The 21,301-nt window shown below is 42.6% G+C and overlaps 1 protein-coding gene across 2 annotated transcripts in view; it reads right to left on the minus strand.

Annotated features, from left to right (window-relative positions):
• PIDD1 (p53-induced death domain protein 1) overlaps nucleotides 1–21,301 on the minus strand; it is a 36,881-nt gene that overhangs the window by 6,156 nt on the left and 9,424 nt on the right. For both annotated transcript variants that reach the window (XM_063289310.1, XM_063289311.1), the window contains 9 exons: nucleotides 21,071–21,193; nucleotides 19,644–19,823; nucleotides 17,713–17,860; nucleotides 17,201–17,336; nucleotides 15,164–15,314; nucleotides 14,213–14,336; nucleotides 12,282–12,400; nucleotides 10,928–11,035; nucleotides 4,522–4,727 (listed from right to left, as the gene is read on the minus strand). In XM_063289310.1, coding sequence (XP_063145380.1) covers nucleotides 4,522–4,727; nucleotides 10,928–11,035; nucleotides 12,282–12,400; nucleotides 14,213–14,336; nucleotides 15,164–15,314; nucleotides 17,201–17,336; nucleotides 17,713–17,860; nucleotides 19,644–19,823; nucleotides 21,071–21,193 — 1,295 coding nt within the window. The remainder of the gene's footprint in view (nucleotides 1–4,521; nucleotides 4,728–10,927; nucleotides 11,036–12,281; nucleotides 12,401–14,212; nucleotides 14,337–15,163; nucleotides 15,315–17,200; nucleotides 17,337–17,712; nucleotides 17,861–19,643; nucleotides 19,824–21,070; nucleotides 21,194–21,301) is intronic.

A 21,301-nucleotide genomic window follows, 5' to 3' on the forward strand; every position in this document is an offset into this window, starting at 1 on the left:
TCTATGAGCCAGGGCAAATTGGATGTGGTTATTGGTGAGATGTCAAGATTAAAGATAGACATTTTGGGCGTCAGTGAACTGAAATGGACGGGAATGGGCCACTTCACATCAAATGACCACCAGATCTACTACTGTGGACAAGAGGACCACAGAGGAAATGGAGTAGCCTTCATAATTAATAGTAAAGTGGCTAAAGCAGTGCTTGGATACAATCCAAAAAACGATAGAATGATCTCAATTAAAATTCAGGGCAAGCCATCTAACATCACAGTGATCCAAATATACGCCCCAACCACAGATGCTGAAGAAGCTGAAGTAGAGCAGTTCTGTGAGGATCTGCAGCACCTACTAGACAACACGCCTAAAAGAGATGTTATTTTCATCACAGGAGACTGGAATGCTAAGGTGGGCAGTCAAATGACACCTGGAATTACAGGTAAGCATGGCCTGGGAGAAGAAAATGAAGCAGGACATAGGCTGATAGAATTTTGCCAAGACAACTCACTCTGCATAACAAACACTCTCTTCCAACAACCTAAGAGACGGCTTTATACATGGACTTCCCCAGATGGACAACACCAAAATCAGATTGACTACATCCTTTGCAGCCAAAGGTGGCGGACATCTATACAATCGGTAAAAACAAGACCTGGATCTGACTGTAGTTCAGATCACAAACTTCTTCTTGCACAATTTAGGATCAGACTAAAGAGATTAGGGAAGACCCACAGATCAGCTAGATATGAGCTCACTAATATTCCTAAGGAATATGCAGTGGAGGTGAAGAATAGATTTAAGGGACTGGACTTAGTAGATAGGGTCCCGGAAGAACTCTGGACAGAAGTTCGCAACATTGTTCAGGAGGCGGCAACAAAATACATCCCAAAGAAAGAGAAAACCAAGGAGGCAAAATGGCTGTCCGCTGAGACACTAGAAGTAGCCCAAGAAAGAAGGAAAGCAAAAGGCAACAGTGATAGGGGGAGATATGCCCAATTAAATGCAAAATTCCAGAGGTTAGCTAGAAGAGATAAGGAATTATTTTTAAACAAGCAATGCGTGGAAGTGGAAGAAGACAATGGAATAGGAAGGACAAGAGACCTCTTTCAGAAAATTAGAAACATCGGAGGTAAATTCCAGGCCAAAATGGGTATGATCAAAAACAAAGATGGCAGGGACCTAACAGAAGAAGAAGAGATCAAGAAAAAGTGGCAAGAATATACAGAAGACCTGTATAGGAAGGATAACAATATCGGGGATAGCTTTGATGGTGTGGTCAGTGAGCTAGAGCCAGACATCCTGAAGAGTGAGGTTGAATGGGCCTTAAGAAGCATTGCTAATAACAAGGCAGCAGGAGACGATGGCATCCCAGCTGAACTGTTCAAAATCTTGCGAGATGATGCTGTCAAGGTAATGCATGCTATATGCCAGCAAATTTGGAAAACACAAGAATGGCCATCCGATTGGACAAAATCAACTTATATCCCCATACCAAAAAAGGGAAACACTAAAGAATGTTCAAACTATTGAACAGTGGCACTCATTTCACATGCCAGTAAGGTAATGCTCAAGATCCTGCAAGGTAGACTTCAACAATTCATGGAGCCAGAATTGCCAGATGTACAAGCTGGGTTCAGAAAAGGCAGAGGAACTAGGGACCAAATTGCCAATATCCGATGGATAATGGAACAAGTCAGGGAGTTTCAGAAAAATATCTATTTCTGTTTTATTGACTATTCTAAAGCCTTTGACTGTGTGGACCATAACAAATTGTGGCAAGTTCTTAGTGGTATGGGGATACCAAGTCATCTTGTCTGCCTCCTGAAGAATCTGTATAATGACCAAGCAGCAACAGTAAGAACAGACCACGGAACAACGGACTGGTTTAAGATTGGGAAAGGAGTACGGCAGGGCTGTATACTCTCACCCTACCTATTCAACTTGTACGCAGAACACATCATGCGACATGCTGGGCTTCAGGAATCCAAGGCTGGAGTTAAAATCGCTGGAAGAAACATTAACAATCTCAGGTATGCAGATGATACCACTTTGATGGCTGAAAGCGAAGAGGAACTGAGGAGCCTTATGAAGAAAGTGCAAAAGCTGGCTTGCAGCTAAACCTGAAAAAAACCAAGATTATGGCAACCAGCTTGATTGATAACTGGCAAATAGAGGGAGAAAATGTAGAAGCAGTGAAAGACTTTGTATTTCTAGGTGCGAAGATTACTGCAGATGCTGACTGCAGTCAGGAAATCAGAAGACGCTTAATCCTTGGGAGAAGAGCAATGACAAATCTCGATAAAATAGTTAAGAGCAGAGACATCACACTGACAACAAAGGTCCGCATAGTTAAAGCAATGGTGTTCCCTGTAGTAACATATGGCTGTGAGAGCTGGACCATAAGGAAGGCTGAGAGAAGGAAGATCGATGCTTTTGAACTGTGGTGTTGGAGGAAAATTCTGAGAGTGCCTTGGACTGCAAGAAGATCAAACTGGTCCATACTCCAGGAAATAAAGCCAGACTGCTTACTTGAGGGAATGATATTAAAGGCAAAACTGAAATACTTTGGCCACATAATGAGAAGACAGGACACCCTGGAGAAGATGCTGATGCTAGGAAGAGTGGAAGGCAAAAGGAAGAGGGGCCGACCAAGGGCTAGATGGATGGATGATATTCTAGAGGTGATGGATTCGTCCCTGGGGGAGCTGGGGGTGTTGACGACCGACAGGAAGCTCTGGTGTGGGCTGGTCCATGAAGTCACGAAGAGTCGGAAGCGACTAAACGAATAAACAACAAACAACAACATCATCAATATGCAGATGATACTCAGTTACACATCTCCATCCCAAGCCTACTGGGACATGTGGTAGAAGTCACAACCTAGTGTGTGAAAGCTGATGGGGTCTGGGTGGGGAAAAACTGGTTTCGACTTGACCCAAAGAAGACAAGAGTGGCTGTTGATACAGAGGCTGACTAATTCCAGGTCTGTGTACTCTTTGGCTCTTGATCAGATTCTACTCCCACAGAGACAGGTTTGCTATCTGGGGAACTTCTGGACTCACAGCTTCTGCTCAAAGGGGAGGTAGAGACAGTAGCCAGGAGGGTTTTACAGCTTCAGCTAATCTACCAGCTTCAGCCTTAGCTGGAACAAAATGCATTGAAGATGGTTGCTCATGCCCTTGCCATCTTTTAATTAGAATACTCTAGTTTGCTCTTCATAGGGCTGCCCTTTGAAGACCATCCAAAAAGTTCAGCTAGTCTAGAATGCAGTGGCACATATACTCAGTGGTCAGTCATAGTACTGCCACGTTATATCTCCGCTGCATGAGCTGCACTTATTCTGTTGGTCACTACCTATAAACCCTATATGATTTGGGGCCTGGGTATCCTAGGGAACATCTTTCCCCATTAGTTTCTGCTCATCATACCAAACAACTAGAGAGCACCTGCTAATAGTTTCACCTACCAGATTTTGTGAGGCAGGAAAATTCAGGAAACAAAAACCACAGGGATTTTTGGAAAGACCTTTACTGCTAGCAGGATATTTTAACATAATTTTAAAACCCTGTCAAAGCAAATCTCCAGCTCAACATAGCATAATTAAGGTGGAATTACTCTTTTTAGTCTTTTTCTCATATTTTCCCCCTCCCTCAGAATAATCAAACAAATCAACCCAGAGTTCTCACTTGTGGCACAAATGACCAGGCTCAAATTATCCTATTTCAGACACAGGATGCAAAGACCTAGCTCTCTTTCCCAGCTCTAATGCTGGGAAAGATGAAGGAAAGAGAAGAAGAGGACAACCAGCAGCAAGGTGGATAGAATCAATTACAGTAGCCATGAGTGCACCATTGGAAGAGCTGAAGGATCAGATTAGTGATAGATCATCATGGAGAAAATTTATACAGTTGCTAGGAGTCAACAACTTAATGGCACATAATCAATCAAAAATCAAATTGGAGTAAGGATTTTTTTCTGTAATGGTGTAACTCCCTCCTTTAACTGTCTTGCTCCCTCCTCTGTGTTCCCAAGGAGACATTCCCTCACAGGGGCCCAGCAGTGGGGGTCCTCTGAAGCAGTTCCCTTTGGCTGGAATAGATTACCTCCTGAAGGACAGGTGACTCACCTTCATGGCCTTTCAGAAGCAGGTTAAAAAAATCGCTCTTCCAGAGGGCCTTTAGAGGTTAACTGTACACAGCAGCATGATTTTCTATAATTCTATAATTTCAGCCTTTTGCTTCTAGTTGCTATTCTAATTAATTTTTATTCTGATTTTGTATTCTTGTTTTTCCTATGTAAGTCCTGTAAGCCATGTAAAGTTCAGCTGGTTTCTGGCATTCAGACAAATGTCATAAATAATAAACAAGCAAGCAAACAAATAGGATTCCTGACTGGTATGACAATTCCAAGGCAAAAAGAAAAGAGAAATGTTTTGTCATATTAGATAGAGGTGGGGATATAGCAGCTGGATTATTGATGCTCCAAGTCATTTCCTGTATTAATTTTGGTCATTTTATTTCTTACCTGTTATTGTACTGTATCCGCTCTATCTGCTGATAGGACAATCCCAGGCTTAAACCAATGGCCCTCCATTCCGCTCCTACGCGCCCAGCAATGCCAAGTAGATTAGACTGTGTCAAGTAGCCAGTTTCAGCATTCCCCAAATTCAGAGGAGGAAGAGAGAAGCCATCTGGAGTTGTAAGCTCCTTGTTCACCTGAGTTTTCAGTTTCTGGTGGAACAGAAGATAAGGTAACAGAAGTTACTGTATGTTATTCATGACATACGTTACAAAACATGATGGTGACTGTCCACCTTGGATCCTGAATCGCAGAGAATCCACTGTCCCTCCAGATAATTGATTCTCATGTTGAACTGGCCTTAGCATGAAGTTTCTTGTGTGCTCAAGTAAGTTTCAATTGAATCTACCTTCATAATTTAAATTAAACTCATCTAGCCTTTCAGACTTCAGCAAAGGATTGTTACCTTGTCATGGTGCTGGAGCTTGAGCACCTCAATGATGCCATGAGCTAAACCGTGAAGGGCCACCCAAGACGGGAAGGTCATGACAGAGAGGTCAGACTAAATGCGATCCCTGGGGAAGGTAATGGCAACCCACCCCAGTATTCTTGCCGTGAAAACTAAATGGATCAGTACAACCAGAGGTATGTCGGTATACCATCGGAAGATGAGACCCCCAGGTCGGAAGATGGTCAAAATGCTACTGGGGAGCAACAGAGGATGAGTTCAACTAGCCTCAGATGTGATGACGCAGCTAGCTCAAAGCCGAAAGGACGGCTAGCAGCCGACGGTGCTGGTGGTGAACGGCGAATCCGATGTTCTAAGGATCAACACACCATTGGAACCTGGAATGTAAGATCTATGAGCCAGGGCAAATTGGATGTGGTTATTGGTGAGATGTCAAGATTAAAGATAGACATTTTGGGCGTCAGTGAACTGAAATGGACGGGAATGGGCCACTTCACATCAAATGACCACCAGATCTACTACTGTGGACAAGAGGACCACAGAGGAAATGGAGTAGCCTTCATAATTAATAGTAAAGTGGCTAAAGCAGTGCTTGGATACAATCCAAAAAACGATAGAATGATCTCAATTAAAATTCAGGGCAAGCCATCTAACATCACAGTGATCCAAATATACGCCCCAACCACAGATGCTGAAGAAGCTGAAGTAGAGCAGTTCTGTGAGGATCTGCAGCACCTACTGGACAACACGCCTAAAAGAGATGTTATTTTCATCACAGGAGACTGGAATGCTAAGGTGGGCAGTCAAATGACACCTGGAATTACAGGTAAGCATGGCCTGGGAGAAGAAAATGAAGCAGGACATAGGCTGATAGAATTTTGCCAAGACAACTCACTCTGCATAACAAACACTCTCTTCCAACAACCTAAGAGACGGCTTTATACATGGACTTCCCCAGATGGACAACACCAAAATCAGATTGACTACATCCTTTGCAGCCAAAGGTGGCGGACATCTATACAATCGGTAAAAACAAGACCTGGATCTGACTGTAGTTCAGATCACAAACTTCTTCTTGCACAATTTAGGATCAGACTAAAGAGATTAGGGAAGACCCACAGATCAGCTAGATATGAGCTCACTAATATCCCTCAGGAATATGCAGTGGAGGTAAAGAATCGTTTTAAGGGACTGGACTTAGTAGATAGGGTCCCAGAAGAACTCTGGACAGAAGTTCGCAACATTGTTCAGGAGGCGGCAACAAAATACATCCCAAAGAAAGAGAAAACCAAGGAGGCAAAATGGCTGTCTGCTGAGACACTAGAAGTAGCCCAAGAAAGAAGGAAAGCAAAAGGCAACAGTGATAGGGGGAGATATGCCCAATTAAATGCAAAATTCCAGAGGTTAGCTAGAAGAGATAAGGAATTATTTTTAAACAAGCAATGCGTGGAAGTGGAAGAAGACAATGGAATAGGAAGGACAAGAGACCTCTTCCAGAAAATTAGAAACATCGGAGGTAAATTCCAGGCCAAAATGGGTATGATCAAAAACAAAGATGGCAAGGACCTAACAGAAGAAGAAGAGATCAAGAAAGGGTGGCAAGAATATACGGAAGACCTATATAGGAAGGATAACAATATTGGGGATAGCTTTGACGGTGTGGTCAGTGAGCTAGAGCCAGACATCCTGAAGAGTGAGGTTGAATGGGCGTTAAGAAGCATTGCTAATAACAAGGCAGCAGGAGACGACGGCATCCCAGCTGAACTGTTCAAAATCTTGCGAGATGATGCTGTCAAGGTAATGCATGCTATATGCCAGCAAATTTGGAAAACACAAGAATGGCCATCCGATTGGACAAAATCAACTTATATCCCCATACCAAAAAAGGGAAACACTAAAGAATGTTCAAACTATCGAACAGTGGCACTCATTTCACATGCCAGTAAGGTAATGCTCAAGATCCTGCAAGGTAGACTTCAACAATTCATGGAGCCAGAATTGCCAGATGTACAAGCTGGATTTAGAAAAGGCAGAGGAACTAGGGACCAAATTGCCAATATCCGATGGATAATGGAAAAAGCCAGGGAGTTTCAGAAAAACATCTATTTCTGTTTTATTGACTATTCTAAAGCCTTTGACTGTGTGAACCAGAACAAATTGTGGCAAGTTCTTAGTGGTATGGGGATACCAAGTCATCTTGTCTGCCTCCTGAAGAATCTGTATAACGACCAAATAGCAACAGTAAGAACAGACCACGGAACAACGGACTGGTTTAAGATTGGGAAAGGAGTATGGCAGGGCTGTATACTCTCACCCTACCTATTCAACTTGTATGCAGAACACATCATGCGACATGCTGGGCTTCAGGAATCCAAGGCTGGAGTTAAAATCGCTGGAGGAAACATTAACAACCTCAGATATGCAGATGATACCACTTTGATGGCTGAAAGCGAAGAGGAACTGAGGAGCCTTATGATGAAGGTGAAAGAAGAAAGTGCAAAAGCTGGCTTGCAGCTAAACCTGAAAAAAACCAAGATTATGGCAACCAGCTTGATTGATAACTGGCAAATAGAGGGAGAAAATGTAGAAGCAGTGAAAGACTTTGTATTTCCAGGTGTGAAGATTACTGCAGATGCTGACTGCAGTCAGGAAATCAGAAGACGCTTAATCCTTGGGAGAAGAGCAATGACAAATCTCGATAAAATAGTTAAGAGCAGAGACATCACGCTGACAACAAAGGTCCGCATAGTTAAAGCAATGGTGTTCCCCGTAGTAACATATGGCTGCGAGAGCTGGACCATAAGGAAGGCTGAGCGAAGGAAGATCGATGCTTTTGAACTGTGGTGTTGGAGGAAAATTCTGAGAGTGCCTTGGACTGCAAGAAGATCCAACCAGTCCATCCTCCAGGAAATAAAGCCAGACTGCTCACTTGAGGGAATGATATTAAAGGCAAAACTGAAATACTTTGGCCACATAATGAGAAGACAGGACACCCTGGAGAAGATGCTGATGCTAGGGAGAGTGGAAGGCAAAAGGAAGAGGGGCCGACCAAGGGCAAGGTGGATGGATGATATTCTAGAGGTGACGGAATCGTCCCTGAGGGAGCTGGGGGTGTTGACGACCGACAGGAAGCTCTGGCGTGGGCTGGTCCATGAAGTCACGAAGAGTCGGAAGTGACTAAACGGATAAACAACAACAGCCTTTCAGAGACCCAGATACTGTACTGTTATGCATACTGACTCGGAATTAATTTCAGGTAAGTGTATAAAATATTGCAATCCAACCATCTTCAATATACAATTATGATAAATTTTCTTGTCACGTGAATGAAAGTTCCCTTCCATTCAGCACTGAGTCATGGAAATAAACATAACTGGCTTGGTGTATTCTGGATATCTTTTTTAACTACCCCAGGTTTAGAGAAAGGCATGCTTTCTCTACTTGGAAAAGGCTCCAAGATTTGTTGGACTTCCACATCCATCGTCTTGATTACTGACTTTGCTTACCGGGACAACATTTATCCAATCTTGTTTTTGCTTCTGATTTTAAAATTAGGAAAAACAAGCAACTTTTGCTGCTAGTAATTTAGCCTTTTTGAGAATATAGTCTCTTCCTTGTTCAGAGATACTTCTTATTTAAAGAGTTAGGGAGGAAAGTTTCTACCCATTAATATTAACCAGTTCTTCAAAAAGAGAGTAGGAAACAGTACATTTCTTCAGCTGGAACATAGTCCTGTGGCCTGCCTTAGATGAATTACATTCAGAGTAAAAATTAAAGTGGCATTTGACTTCATATACAAAAAGTAGGGATTATACCGAAAGGAAAAACCATAAAGGCACAAGTTGGTTCACCATGAGTTCTGGGAAACCTATATGACCTCATACCTGTGAGGTGATTTAGATACCTTCTTGTTAAGGTCCTATCAGCCTGAGCCAGAGAGAGACTTGAGTAATGATGGGTTATAAAACTCTCCTGGTCAGAAGTTATCTGAAATCTGTTGAAGAGTCAATCTGTCATTCAAGGTCAAAAATATACTTAAACTTTTGCTTATCGGCTTACGGTTAATAATTAAAGGGTGATATCTTTCGTCTTACGGAAAGCGTTAAGATGTGAACTGGATGTATGTGTGTTATGGTAGTAAAGGCTGATGCATGTGTTATGGTAAGAAGGTAACAGTAAACTCTGAATTAGGAAGGGGCAATAAAGGGCATTAATTTGGAATATTTATCTAAATGGGAGGTAGGCATCTTCTTGCTTTCATCTAATCTCTCAGGAATGTTAGGAGTAATGAAATGGCCTGGACCGTGAGTTTATATTAAATATATAGTATAATAATTATAATTAGATGACATAGTAGCTATTAAACTATGAGTGTGTTCCTGTTTATAAATTAAAGAGTACCCTTACCATCAGAAGTGCATACCTGTGAGCTGAAATATCTTAATATTTGGGACTTCGGACAGTTGTTCTCTATAAAAACAAGCTATTTTAGAGAAATGCTGTTAAACCATAATTATAGAGTATATCTCTACATTATGCTTTATTATAAATTGTCAGTTAAAGAGAACAATGGATTAAAACATGCTTCCCTTACTGAATTGGATGAACCCAACAACAACTTCGGCCTATTCTTTATTGGAAGTATATTAATTGTCTACAGATAATTAACTGGCAGCCAAAAGCTTTTTAAATAATGGAATTATTTTCCTAAACATGCACAGCCAACTTAATTAATTTTTCAGAGACTGTACAGACTATCCGCATATAGCCTTTAGCCGGGTGCATTCCTGGTTTAGATAATGTTTCAGGGTCCAGCCATCCAGCTCTAGTGTACAAATCTTTCTTAACAGACTCCCACATATTTTATTCTCAGTTATGTAAAATATTTTATGGTAGCATTTATAAAGCAGATAGCACAAACAATACAAATAGAGGTACAAGTCATTAAAACTGCAAAACTCTTTTCTGTTTTACTACAATTATGTCTTTAAAAATCAACAACAATCAACCAATAATTCCATATCCTCTCTGATATGGTGTTCACTAATGCCATCATCATGATAAAAAAGATATTTTATGGGAAGAATTGAAAAAGTTACTGCGTAAGACTGAATTATCTGCTTGCTTGTTTCACACGGTCTTGTGATTAACTAACGTTTTCTCTGCTGGACCCCAGCAGGCCGGGCTGAAGAAGTGATATGTGAGACTTAGCTGTGCAGTCCAACAGGCACCACTACAACAATGTGCCAACCAGACACAGAAAGCAGATGAGTGCACCCCCCCCCCAGACAACATGTGCTGTGTCTTAACAGCGAGGGTGCTCTTGATGAGCATCATGGATCTGGCATCCTTCTCAGAGGAAAAACAGTATTACACTGTAGCTTTATCTGGTTGGGATACTGCAGGAATATACTGTAAATACAATAGGATAAATATTTACTGTTCAAGAGAACTGCACCCTCTCTCATCCTTTCGAAATATATAGAGGACGCTCCCTTTTTTTCTGTTTGGTTAATCTTGACCCAGCCAGCTCTGCTACAGTTTCAGATGCATTTTGCTCCAGGTTACTGGCACACCACTGGGACAGCTGCCTTTCTTGCTGGCCTTGTTCCAATGAACTTACACAGGCCAACTTGAAGCAATGAGGCAGATCCAGGAATGAATGCAGAAAAGTAGGTGTAGCACTCCTCCTACGTAGGTCTCTCCTTTCCACTACAGCCCCCCAGTGCACTCTTCCCTCCTGCTCCTAAAACCACTCTGTCTTGAGGGTCAGGAAAGGGACCCGAAAAACAGCAAAATGTAAGTCAACTGCCTTACATAAGCAAAGGCGGCCCATACAAGACACTTCCTGGTCCAATCCAACCAGCAAGGCCAAGGGAAAAAGAACAGCAATCCAAGCTGCCACACTTATCTAGTTTTCTTTGTGAAGAGTACAGCACTTACAGGTAGCTTGATTGGCAATGTGGCTAGCCAATGAGAGTCGGGGCCCTTCCTCCTCCTCATAATCTCTTCAGGAATGCTCTCCGGAACAGCTCCTCGATAAAAGGAAACCTTCAAAAAGAGATCAGCTGTAGGCGGCTGTGCAAGAACCTCAGCTGGCTGAGCTTTTCATGTTCTCTCATTTGGGAGGTTACTTACTTATGCATTTATTTATAGAGGTTCCTCACATAACCTGCATTCTCAGTGCCATATGAAGCATCAGATAAGTGCAAGCAAATCACCTGGCCTGGCATATTATTCCATGCCTGTTAGCAAACCAATCTGTTGAGGATTATTGCTATGTTCTTGGTTACCTGGGATTTGCTACATCATTCTTTGCCCCCCCCCCTTTTTTTTGTACCTTCAAGTCAGTGTTGACTCCTGGCAACTGCCTGGACAAGTCCCCACATTTTTCTTGGCAAGATTTCAGAATTGGTTTGCCATTGCCTGCTTCCCAGGGCTGAGAGAGAGTGACTGGCCCAAGATCACCCAGCTGGCTTTGTGCCTAAGGCAGGACTAGAACTCATGGTCGCCCGGTTTCTAGCCTGATGCCATATCCACTACACCAAACTGGCTCTCTTCTTTTGCCCCTACAAATGGTGAATTTGTAAGCTCTAGTTGTGTACAATGATGCAATTAAATCTATATTCATTTCCTTATTTAGAAAAAGTTAAATACATATATATCAAATATAAAGATAGGATTCACACATTAGCCACGATTTGCTTCCTGTGCTTGACTGAATAAGTGATAATCAGCTGTGTTCATGCAAACATTAAGCCAAAAGCAAACAAACCATGTTATTTTTTGCATTACACACTGCAGTGTGTAAAGCTAGTCATAGTCTGCCAAGTAGCTCAAAAGGGCTTGCTTAGCAAATGTACCCCGTCAATTTTGCATGTACTCTAGATCTGAGTTTTTACAGCCATTTAATATTTGAGGGAGTGAAGTTATCCAGTATACAAGGGAAAGTAATAATAGAACTGACAACCAGAAGAAAGCATCCCAGGCAGTAGACACAAAGCCTGCACAGTTGGAACATATCCCCTTAAAAGGGTACTTAGATATGGTGGCTTAGGGTTAAACTGTGAACATCAGCCATCCATAAAGTACATTCTACAAAAATAATTGGTATATAGCACTTATTACAATCGACTTTATACACACATCTTTTGAATTATGGAATCAGAGAAGATAAATAGTGATGTCACTGGACTCACATGCAATGAAGAAAAAGAACTGATTTGCTAATATAAATTGATTAAGGTACAGACTGTTATGGAAAGTTTACTGTGGACAAGATGAGAAACATATGTACCTGCCCTTTCACAGCCTTGCTTTTTCTGTCCACTTCAGAGGTAATGTAGACTTCCTTCACATTTTTCAAATGAGAGAAAAAGTTGAATGAAATCCTTCCATCAATGCAGTCTGGGCGGTCTGAAATAAGTTTGAGAAAACAGCTCAATTGGATTGGCTTAAATCATAACTGAATAAAATAGCTCCCTGCAGCTAGAAGTTCTCCAAATTGGGTGGAACACAACTTTTGAAATTCTCAGGTACCATCGTACCAGGTTTGGGAAGGCTGTTAGGAAGACTAAACTTCTTTTAGATGCTTTTATCCCAACAAGAAACAGAGTTTTATCTATCTATCTATCTATCTATCTATCTATCTATCTATCTATCTATCTATCTATCTATCAAATTTGTCACCGCCCATCTCCTCCGACCGGAGGGACTCTGGGCGGTTTACAACACAGAATGAATATACAATAAAAACTCAAATAAATACACGATAAAATTCCAATAAAATCCCATTAAAACCAAAACAATTTCTTAACTACCCCAGCTCATAAAATCCAGATGGCTATGATCTCTTCAACCATCATGTAGGAGGGGCACTTCAAGGCACCAGCCAATCCCAAGTATGTCGATTCTCCTCCCTGCCCCAAGCCCGGTGGCAGAGCCAGGTCTTCAACTTCCTCCGGAAGGCTAGGAGCAATGGGGCTAATCTCACCTCCGGGGGCAAGATGTTCCAAAGGGCGGGCGCTACTGCAGAGAAGGCCCGCCTCCTGGACCCCACCAGATGAAATTCTCTTACAGACGGGGTCCGCAACATGCCCTCTCTGCATGATCGGGTGGGACGGGTTGATGTTGTAGGGATGAGACGGTCCCTCAGGTAGCCTGGCCCCATGCCATGTAGGGCTTTAAAGGTGATAACCAACACCGTGAATTGGACCCGGAAGCAAACTGGTATCCAATGCAGCTCATGTAGCAAAGGTATTATGTATGCCCTTCTAGGGGTGCCAAAAATAGCCCACGCGGCCGCATTCTGGACTAGCTGAAGCTTCCGGATACTCTTCAAGGGTAGTCCCACGTAGAGCACATTGCAGTAGTCTATATGGGAGATAACAAGGGCATGAGTGACCGTCCGAAGGGCTTCCCGATCCAGGAAAGGGCGCAACTGGTGCACAACACGAAGCTGTGCAAAGGCCCTTCCGGCCACGGCTGCCACCTGCTCTTCCAGCAGGGGCCGTGAGTCCATGAGGACCCCCAGATTACGCACCGGGTCTGTCTGGGGCAGTGCAACCCCATCCAGAACTAAAGATGACAAAGTCCCGGATACGGAGGACTTGGAACTAAGTCATTTTAACTTTCGCTTTTCCCATCCTCAGCCTCAAAGTGAATTGTAAATTTTGCCACTCATTGGTAAACTACATGGTTTGGATATGAAGGATCCCACATTTCGTCCTCAAATTGACATTTTAAAGGGTCCTCATTAAGAGGCAAAGAAAGCCACTGTGAGTTAAAGACCTTTTTACATTAATTTAATGGGCCCTGCATCCTAGGACTCTGACTTTGATCTCCAAGAGTTTCAAACACCTGGGAGTGCATATATGACATCTGTCTGCAAGAGCTTAAAGTAGCTGCATCTTTTCCTGGGAAATTCAGAAAAGGAATTTCCTCCTTATTGTTTAACTAGAAATTAAGAAATAGCCCTAGAGCAGGGGCAGAGGGAAGGGACTTCTATAGTCAGATGCAGGAGAACTTCATATTTCTTGTTTTGCAGATATTATAGACCTCACTATGATACCATGTAATTTGGGCTTAAGATGCATCCAGGTTCTGCCTGCACAACTGATTCTGCCTTTTGGAAGTACTCTTAAGATGAGCTGATTTGGAATTGCAGAGTTAAACTTGAGCCCTGGGGACAAACATGTGTAAATACAGGCAAGCTATTTGACATTTCACCTGCATCAATGCTGATGCCTCGTTCAAAAGCTGCAAAGAACTGTTCTCCTTCAAACATCTCCACAATATCTGATGGCTCGGGGCCTCGATATCGGTCATGGAGCTTTTGCAAAACAGGATCCACCTACAAGACCATCAGAAAGGAATAAAGAAACCGGAACATTGTTTTTGCAATCTTCATTCCTTTAGTTTATCCTTGTACCATTTCAATGGGAGGATTCAGGTTTCCAAGGAACAAGTTCCTAAAGACCTGCTTAAATGCAATAAATTTGATATAAACTGCCTTGGTATCTCTAATTATAGAGTCTCACATATCTAATAACAATTCCATGCAAGACTGAAAAAAATACGCTGGTGCTTTAATGAGTCAATGCAATGGAGGCTGATCTAATGAACAGCAAAAAGGTATGTGCTCATAGAAAGCTGAAACCATTTTTGAAACGTGCATAGTCCTAACACTCACCCATCCCATGCAGCAGCATCTAATAGATTTCATCAGGCAAAGTTTCCCATCCTCCCTCCATGCTTGCCAATCTTACCTTTCCTAAAATGTATTGAAACCTGGAAATCGTTCCCTAGAACTGGAACTGCTTTTTGGAGCAGCTGTGGTCTCGTATTTGAACTCTGAAAGATCTGCTTAACTTCCATGAACTACTATAGACAACATGTAAATACAACTGAATTTAGTTTTGTCCTGGTTCTACATATTATTTTTTTAAGTCTGGCTTCCGAACCACAGCTTAAAGGCCACGTGCAGCTTTAAATGAAGAAAACATTGTGCAAAGGTAGCTATATTCCTCACTGTTTCTGGAATTGGATTTTTAGTAGCTACTAGGAACAACTCAGTGTTTGCAGAATACCAGCTGTGTTTCCTACGATATGGGCATGAGCGTGGATCTACGCATGTGGATGTGTGCAGGCATGTGTTCATACACACATACAAACACCCACCTTGTGCTTTGGGAGACACTGCAGCAAGACTTGCTCTGGATCTTTCTTCCTCTGTAGTGCTATGAAGTTCACCTGGTACATCCGCAACCTTTTATAGACTTCCTTAGCAAAGCCACCAATGTAGGCTTTTGTGGTGCACCACAGCCAGTACCTGGAGGGAAATGGTTTTGATTGGTCCAGGTCTTCCCTGATAAACTCAACAACTAGAAAATATGAGTGTAGGAGGGCTGAAACAATTGCTTCATTAATGGGGGGAAAAAAGGCAAGTGGTACGAATGATTCTTCTACTAAAAGAAAGTATCTCCTGGTCACCTATTTAAGTTCCATCAGAAGAATGATTTAGAAAAAAGGAGAGTCTGAAATGTCACACAGGAAGAGATGCAGCTCAGACTGGCTACATCAACTGTGCCCTCCTTAAACACGATGAAAAGTTCACTTCTACAAACAAAATGGAGATAAATGCAGCCCTTGTTATTCAAGGGGGTTCCATGCCAGCGTAAAATGGTAGATAATGAGACTGTGACCAATGGGACTTTGAATCTATGAGAACTGTGGGTTGGGTTCTGGAGCTTATGATTGTCCTCTACCTCCCAAGGAAATTGTCCATGCAACACACCCGTATTTATTCATCCTTCTCCTTGTTTCCCGTGGTTCCTTGTGGCAGCTCTCCACCTTCTTCTTTGGAGCGACTGTCTTGATAGGTGATGGAGAGTCGCCCCACTTGTGCCAGGTGGCTCATACTGGCTTCCCTGCTTTGCATGGCTCTTTTGTGATCTCAGTGGATGTGTCCCTTGATCACACTGCTGGATACTAGTGTTACGTGCAGAGTGCCCACGGCTCACTACAGTAACCACAGTTGGAGAAGTCTTGTTTCCACAAAGCCTCCAGCCGCAGTGCTGGCAACCATAACTGATGCTGCTTCAGGGAGAGTGAAGAGGAAAAGCGTTCCAGAGGCTGTGTGAGCATTCAGCAGCAGGATCAAGGGGCCCTGCCTCTGAGGATCAGAGGAGTCAGCTTGGGCCACATCACAGCTAAGCAAGTCAAAGGAAGCCAGCTGCTGTGAAGAAGCCACGTGGAGCCTTGCTCCCAGGCTTGCCCAGCAAGTTGTGTAGCAGGAGGAGGAACAAATATACAGTAGATATGCTGCCCTAAACCTTAAAAAATGTACTTTACACATGCACAACATCCCATCTGCCAATGCATGCATAAAGTAACAAAAAGTCTAAATTTCAGATATGCAAAAACCTTTACATTATACTGAGGTCTGGGCTCTGCTCAGCAACTGCAGATAATGAGGCCATGGATCTGTATATGGATTACTTGGTGTCCACCACATCATGACTTTTAAAGCATTCTAAAAAAGCAAAAGCAGTCTGAGCAAAATGTGGGAGCAGCTTGCTTCCCATCATTTGTTTTGCAAATAAGTGGGGCTTCAGCCCTTAGGGTCAAGTAATACTTCAAATGCTTATCAATTCCACTGTACATACAGTATGGTGGAAAGGCCAGCTGAGAACATTTGCTACTTACCCTAGAAAGAAAACTGCTGGCCCAAATGATGCCTAGCCATAGAGTCCACAACCACTTAAGTACTACAGGTAGTCCTCATTTAACAACCATTTGTTTAGTGATAGTTCAGACTAATGACGGTGCTGAAAAAACTGACTTATGACTGGTCCTCACACTTATGACTGTCACAGCATCCCCACAGTCACATGATCACAATTTGGGTGCATGGCAACCAGTTCACATTTATGACCATCGCAGCATTCTGTGGTCACATGATCGCCATTTTCAACCTTCCTGGCCAGCTTCTGGCAAGCAAAATCAATGGGAAACTGTATGATTCATTTAATGACCACATGGTTTGCTTAACACCCACAGTGATTCACTTAATGACCACTGCAAAAAAGGTCGTAAAATCAGGTCAGATTTGCTTAATGACCACTTTGCTTAGCAACTGAAATTCTGGTCCCAATTATGGTCATTAAGTGAGGACTGCCTGTACTGAGGTTAAATTATGATTGCTAGCCCACTAACCAAGAGAAGTGTGTGACTTCAAATAAGGCATAGAGGTGGGTGAACTCCAGTACCACTTGATCAGTGATGTCACTCCAGTTCTGAGCATGCCAGTCACTGTGCAACAAATGTACCCTGGAACGATCCAAGGTTAGACCTGAGGAAAAACGAAAAGATGTTAGCCACAAACTTCAAGGCTGAACTCTTTTCAGTTGATAATTGCATCAGAGGGGATAGAGGTTGGCTTATGTCATCAATGGGATAGATAACATTTGGAGAGGACTATGATAGTCTGACCGAATGTAAACACTGAATGTTCTGCAGGATAAAGCTAAACCGCCCTAACCTTGTGTAATGCCTGTCCTTAAGAACTTAACCTAATTTCCTCCACAGAAGATAAATGGCCTCACTCAAGGTTGCATTTAGCTGTATCAAGGCATTGAACATGGAGCTGCTCTTTAAATTCATGGAGCTGCATTTTAGAGAAGTACTCCCATCCCATGAAAACTTTTTTGTTTAATTGGGAAACTAACCTGTGACACCAGGAGGCAGCGGAAGCTGAATTTTAACAGGCTGAAGGAAGTCCACCATGGAATTCTGAGAGAGGCAGAGGAGAGGGCTGGCAACCGTTTCAGAATCACCTGTGATCTCTCTTAGCTCCTTTGTTGACACAGGCAGCACCTGAACATACAAAAAGATGGTTGGGCCCATCCAAGAGTGTGTGGGCTTCTATGCATTAAGAGATCTTTCCAGGCCTCCCCATCCCACAACTAAAAGTTGATCCTGAACATCAAAAGACTTACTGGAGAGGACTGACAGAATTTAAGGGATGCCCTTGGAAAAAACCACCAGGAAACCGCTTGGATTCTGGCCACAAAGTACTGGTCTCAGTACTTTAACCCTTGTGGGGTCTCTTGGGTCAGCCTTCCAAGGTATTAGCATTCAAATCTGGCTCAGAGAACTAAAGGCAGAGACAGCTCGGCAATTTATTGATTTTGTTGAAAATCTCCAGTGCGTAAAGCGGTGTTTCTCAACCTTGTTCTATGCAGAATTTGAGTTTTGGTGGAGCAGTATTTGCTGGGTGTTTTTTTTTTTAAAGCCAAATGTAATGAGTCCCTGAGTCAAAGAACTGAACAGTATTCCAGTTTTCGAACATTCCCTCAGAAGTGAAAGGTGCCTGGCGTGCTAATTGTAATTCCATAAATATTAAAAGAAAGTTTCAAAGCCAAAGGCTACAGCCTATTCTCATTCAGAAAAAATGATCAGAACAACCTTTCCCTGCTTAAGGAGACTTTTGAACATATCTTCTTGTCTGAAAATTAGACACTTTACACCAGTGTTTCTCAACCTTGGCCACTTTAAGATGTGTGGACTTCAACTCCCAGAATTCTGCTGGCTGGGGAATCCTGGGAGTTGAAGTCCACACATCTTAAAGTGGCCAAAGTTGAGAAACTCTCATGTTTAATTTTCAAGTGTCTAATTTTCAGACAAGAAGATATGCTCAAAATTCTCCTTAAGCAGGGAAAGGTTGTTCTGATCATTTTTTCTGAATGGGAATAGGCTGTAGCCTTTGGCTTTGAAACTTTCTTTTAATATTTATGGAATTACAATTAAGCACGGCAGGCACCTTTCACTTCTGAGGGAATGTTCGAAAACTGGAATACTGTTCAGTTCCTTGACTCAGGGACTCATTACATTTGGCTTTAAAAAAAAAAAAACCTAGCAAATACTGCTCCACCAAAACTCAGATTCTGCACAGAACCCAAACTGTCATTCTATAAAATGCATACAAATAGTATGTCTTATTCTGAAGGTGACACACGCAAGCACACGTTTTATCTAAGCTATTCCTCTGTCTTAGAGATGAATGACACCAAGAAGAGACAATATGTGGCAGGCAACAGCACTGGATGGAGAAGGTGAATTAACTGGAGACTCTGAAGAAATGGCATGTGCTGAACAAGCACAGCAGGCCCTGCACAGTTGGTTCTCGTTGCAAACCTGAACATTTTTTCTCCTTTGTCTCTGCAGATCTGAAAACTAGAACCCTTTAAAAAAAAATGAACACCACTTTTCTCATGGTTTCTGCAGCAAGTAACATATACTGCTCCCCATAAAAATATTTAATGTGAAAATTGTATGTGCAGAATTGCAGAGTGTGATCAGGCTCCAATTATTTGCATCCTCACAATCCTTCCCAGCTGAAATTAAACAACATCCTTAATGAGGCTTTACAAACTAGCAATGTGAGTTTCCTAAGAAAATAATTTTGAGGGCTAGCTATACAAGTCAAATCTGAGATCAAACAATTATTTCAGGACATGTCTTTTAACTTCATAGCTTTAAATACATATGACCAAAACTGTGTGACCTGAACATAGGAAAACATTTCACTGGAAGGTTGTATTACTAAGAGACAATGTTTTCCTGTGTTTGTGTGTTTGAATGGGTGACTTCCCCTTACCTGAAGCTTCACTGTCCTCGTCTCCTCGGTCACACCAGGAGGAAAGGTCACTTTAATGTTGGGATCAATGGTTGAAAAAAGCAAGCCCCCTTCCTGAGAGACTTTGCATTCATTCTCCACAAGGCGAGAGACAACCAAGAACCAGGAGAAGTGAAAGACGTTGCAGCAGACCAAACGCTTCTGTCCAAGAATGTGGAAGAATGAACAGAACCTTCAGAACATACGGAAGTGCTACTTCCGTATGTTCTACTTTTAAGGCCCTACATGGCATGGGGCCAGGTTACCTGAGGGACTGTCTCATCCCCATAACTTCGGCCGTCCCACCCAGTCATGCAGAGAGGGCATGCTACAGATCCCGTTGGCAAGGGAGTTCCACTTGGCGGGGTCCAGGAGGCGGGCCTAACACTCTGCCCCCGGAGGTGAGGCAGGCCCCTTTGCTCCCGACCTTCCGGAAGGGTCTGAAGACCTGGTTCTGCCGCCTCGCCTGAGGTGGGAAGGGCAATAGCTCTTCCTGGGGGTAGCTGGTGGCATAGAGTCCTCCCTACCGAATGTAATTTCCCCCACTTGGATTTTATATTTATATTTATTATTTTATTATTTTGGTTGTTACTTTGTAATTTTATATGTTGACGCTTTTAAAAGGATAATTTTATTGTAAACTGCCCAGAGTCCCCCTTTTTGGGGGGAGATGGGTGGTGTTAGCAAATTGAATAAATAAATGAATAAATGAATAAATAAAGCGATTTAAAGATACAAAGACACCAACTCATTGCCACAGCAGGTCATAACTCAGGGCTTACTGGTGAGGTCAGACAAACCCCACCCTCACTGTGTTCTAAAACAGCAGTCAAAATCTGGCTTTTAAAGAAGGTCCTGGGTGGGGATCTAGTATAACTTGAGTTGTGTTTGAATTTGTTCTTAGTAGTCTTAGTTTCTTTCCTAGCTACTGTGTTATTTTGTTTTTGTATTTTATCCTTTCTACTGTAAGAGGGAATGTAAGATGCTCAGATTTCTGCTGGATTGAAGTGGCATATAAACCCTGGTAGTTAGGTAGAAGGATGGAGGGCTCATGCTGATTTGTAGAAGCAGCTTTCCTCAACTTGGTCCTCTCAAGATGTGTTCAATTACTTATTTATCAGATTTACATCATAAAAAAATAAGACACCTGTCTCTCAGCATGGAAAGGGGGGCGTTATTGTTTCTTCAAAGAGTTTATATATGAACCAGTTCAGAGAAATACAGATACACTGAATGTTTCTTTAAAAGCCAACCAAAGAGCTCGATAACTTCTAGACTATGAGAGATCACTCATGTCAGGCAGGGTTTACGTGTCACGTTCCTGCAGGAACTCAAATGCGTGGCAATTGTTTGATACAGGGAAGAACTGACAAGCAAGGCAATGGGTACTACAGCCATCTTCAACGTACCTTGCCCTTGTACTTCACTCTGGTTCCCAAATCGCTCCACTTCTGCCCATCAAAGGTTCGGATTAGGAGCTCACGGTCCTTCAGGCTGTGAGGAGAGGCGTAGGGCATCCAGATCCGCACCTCCTAGCACCCCAAGATAGAAGAGAGGGTGTCCACAAGTTCACCCCAGAGGGGCAACCTTACTCAAGCTCTGCAATATATGGAGCAAGAGACAGATCTCAAGGGCAGACT

This window comes from Candoia aspera, chromosome 1 (genome assembly GCF_035149785.1).
Source record: "Candoia aspera isolate rCanAsp1 chromosome 1, rCanAsp1.hap2, whole genome shotgun sequence".
In the NCBI taxonomy this organism is placed as follows: Eukaryota; Metazoa; Chordata; class Lepidosauria; order Squamata; family Boidae; genus Candoia; species Candoia aspera.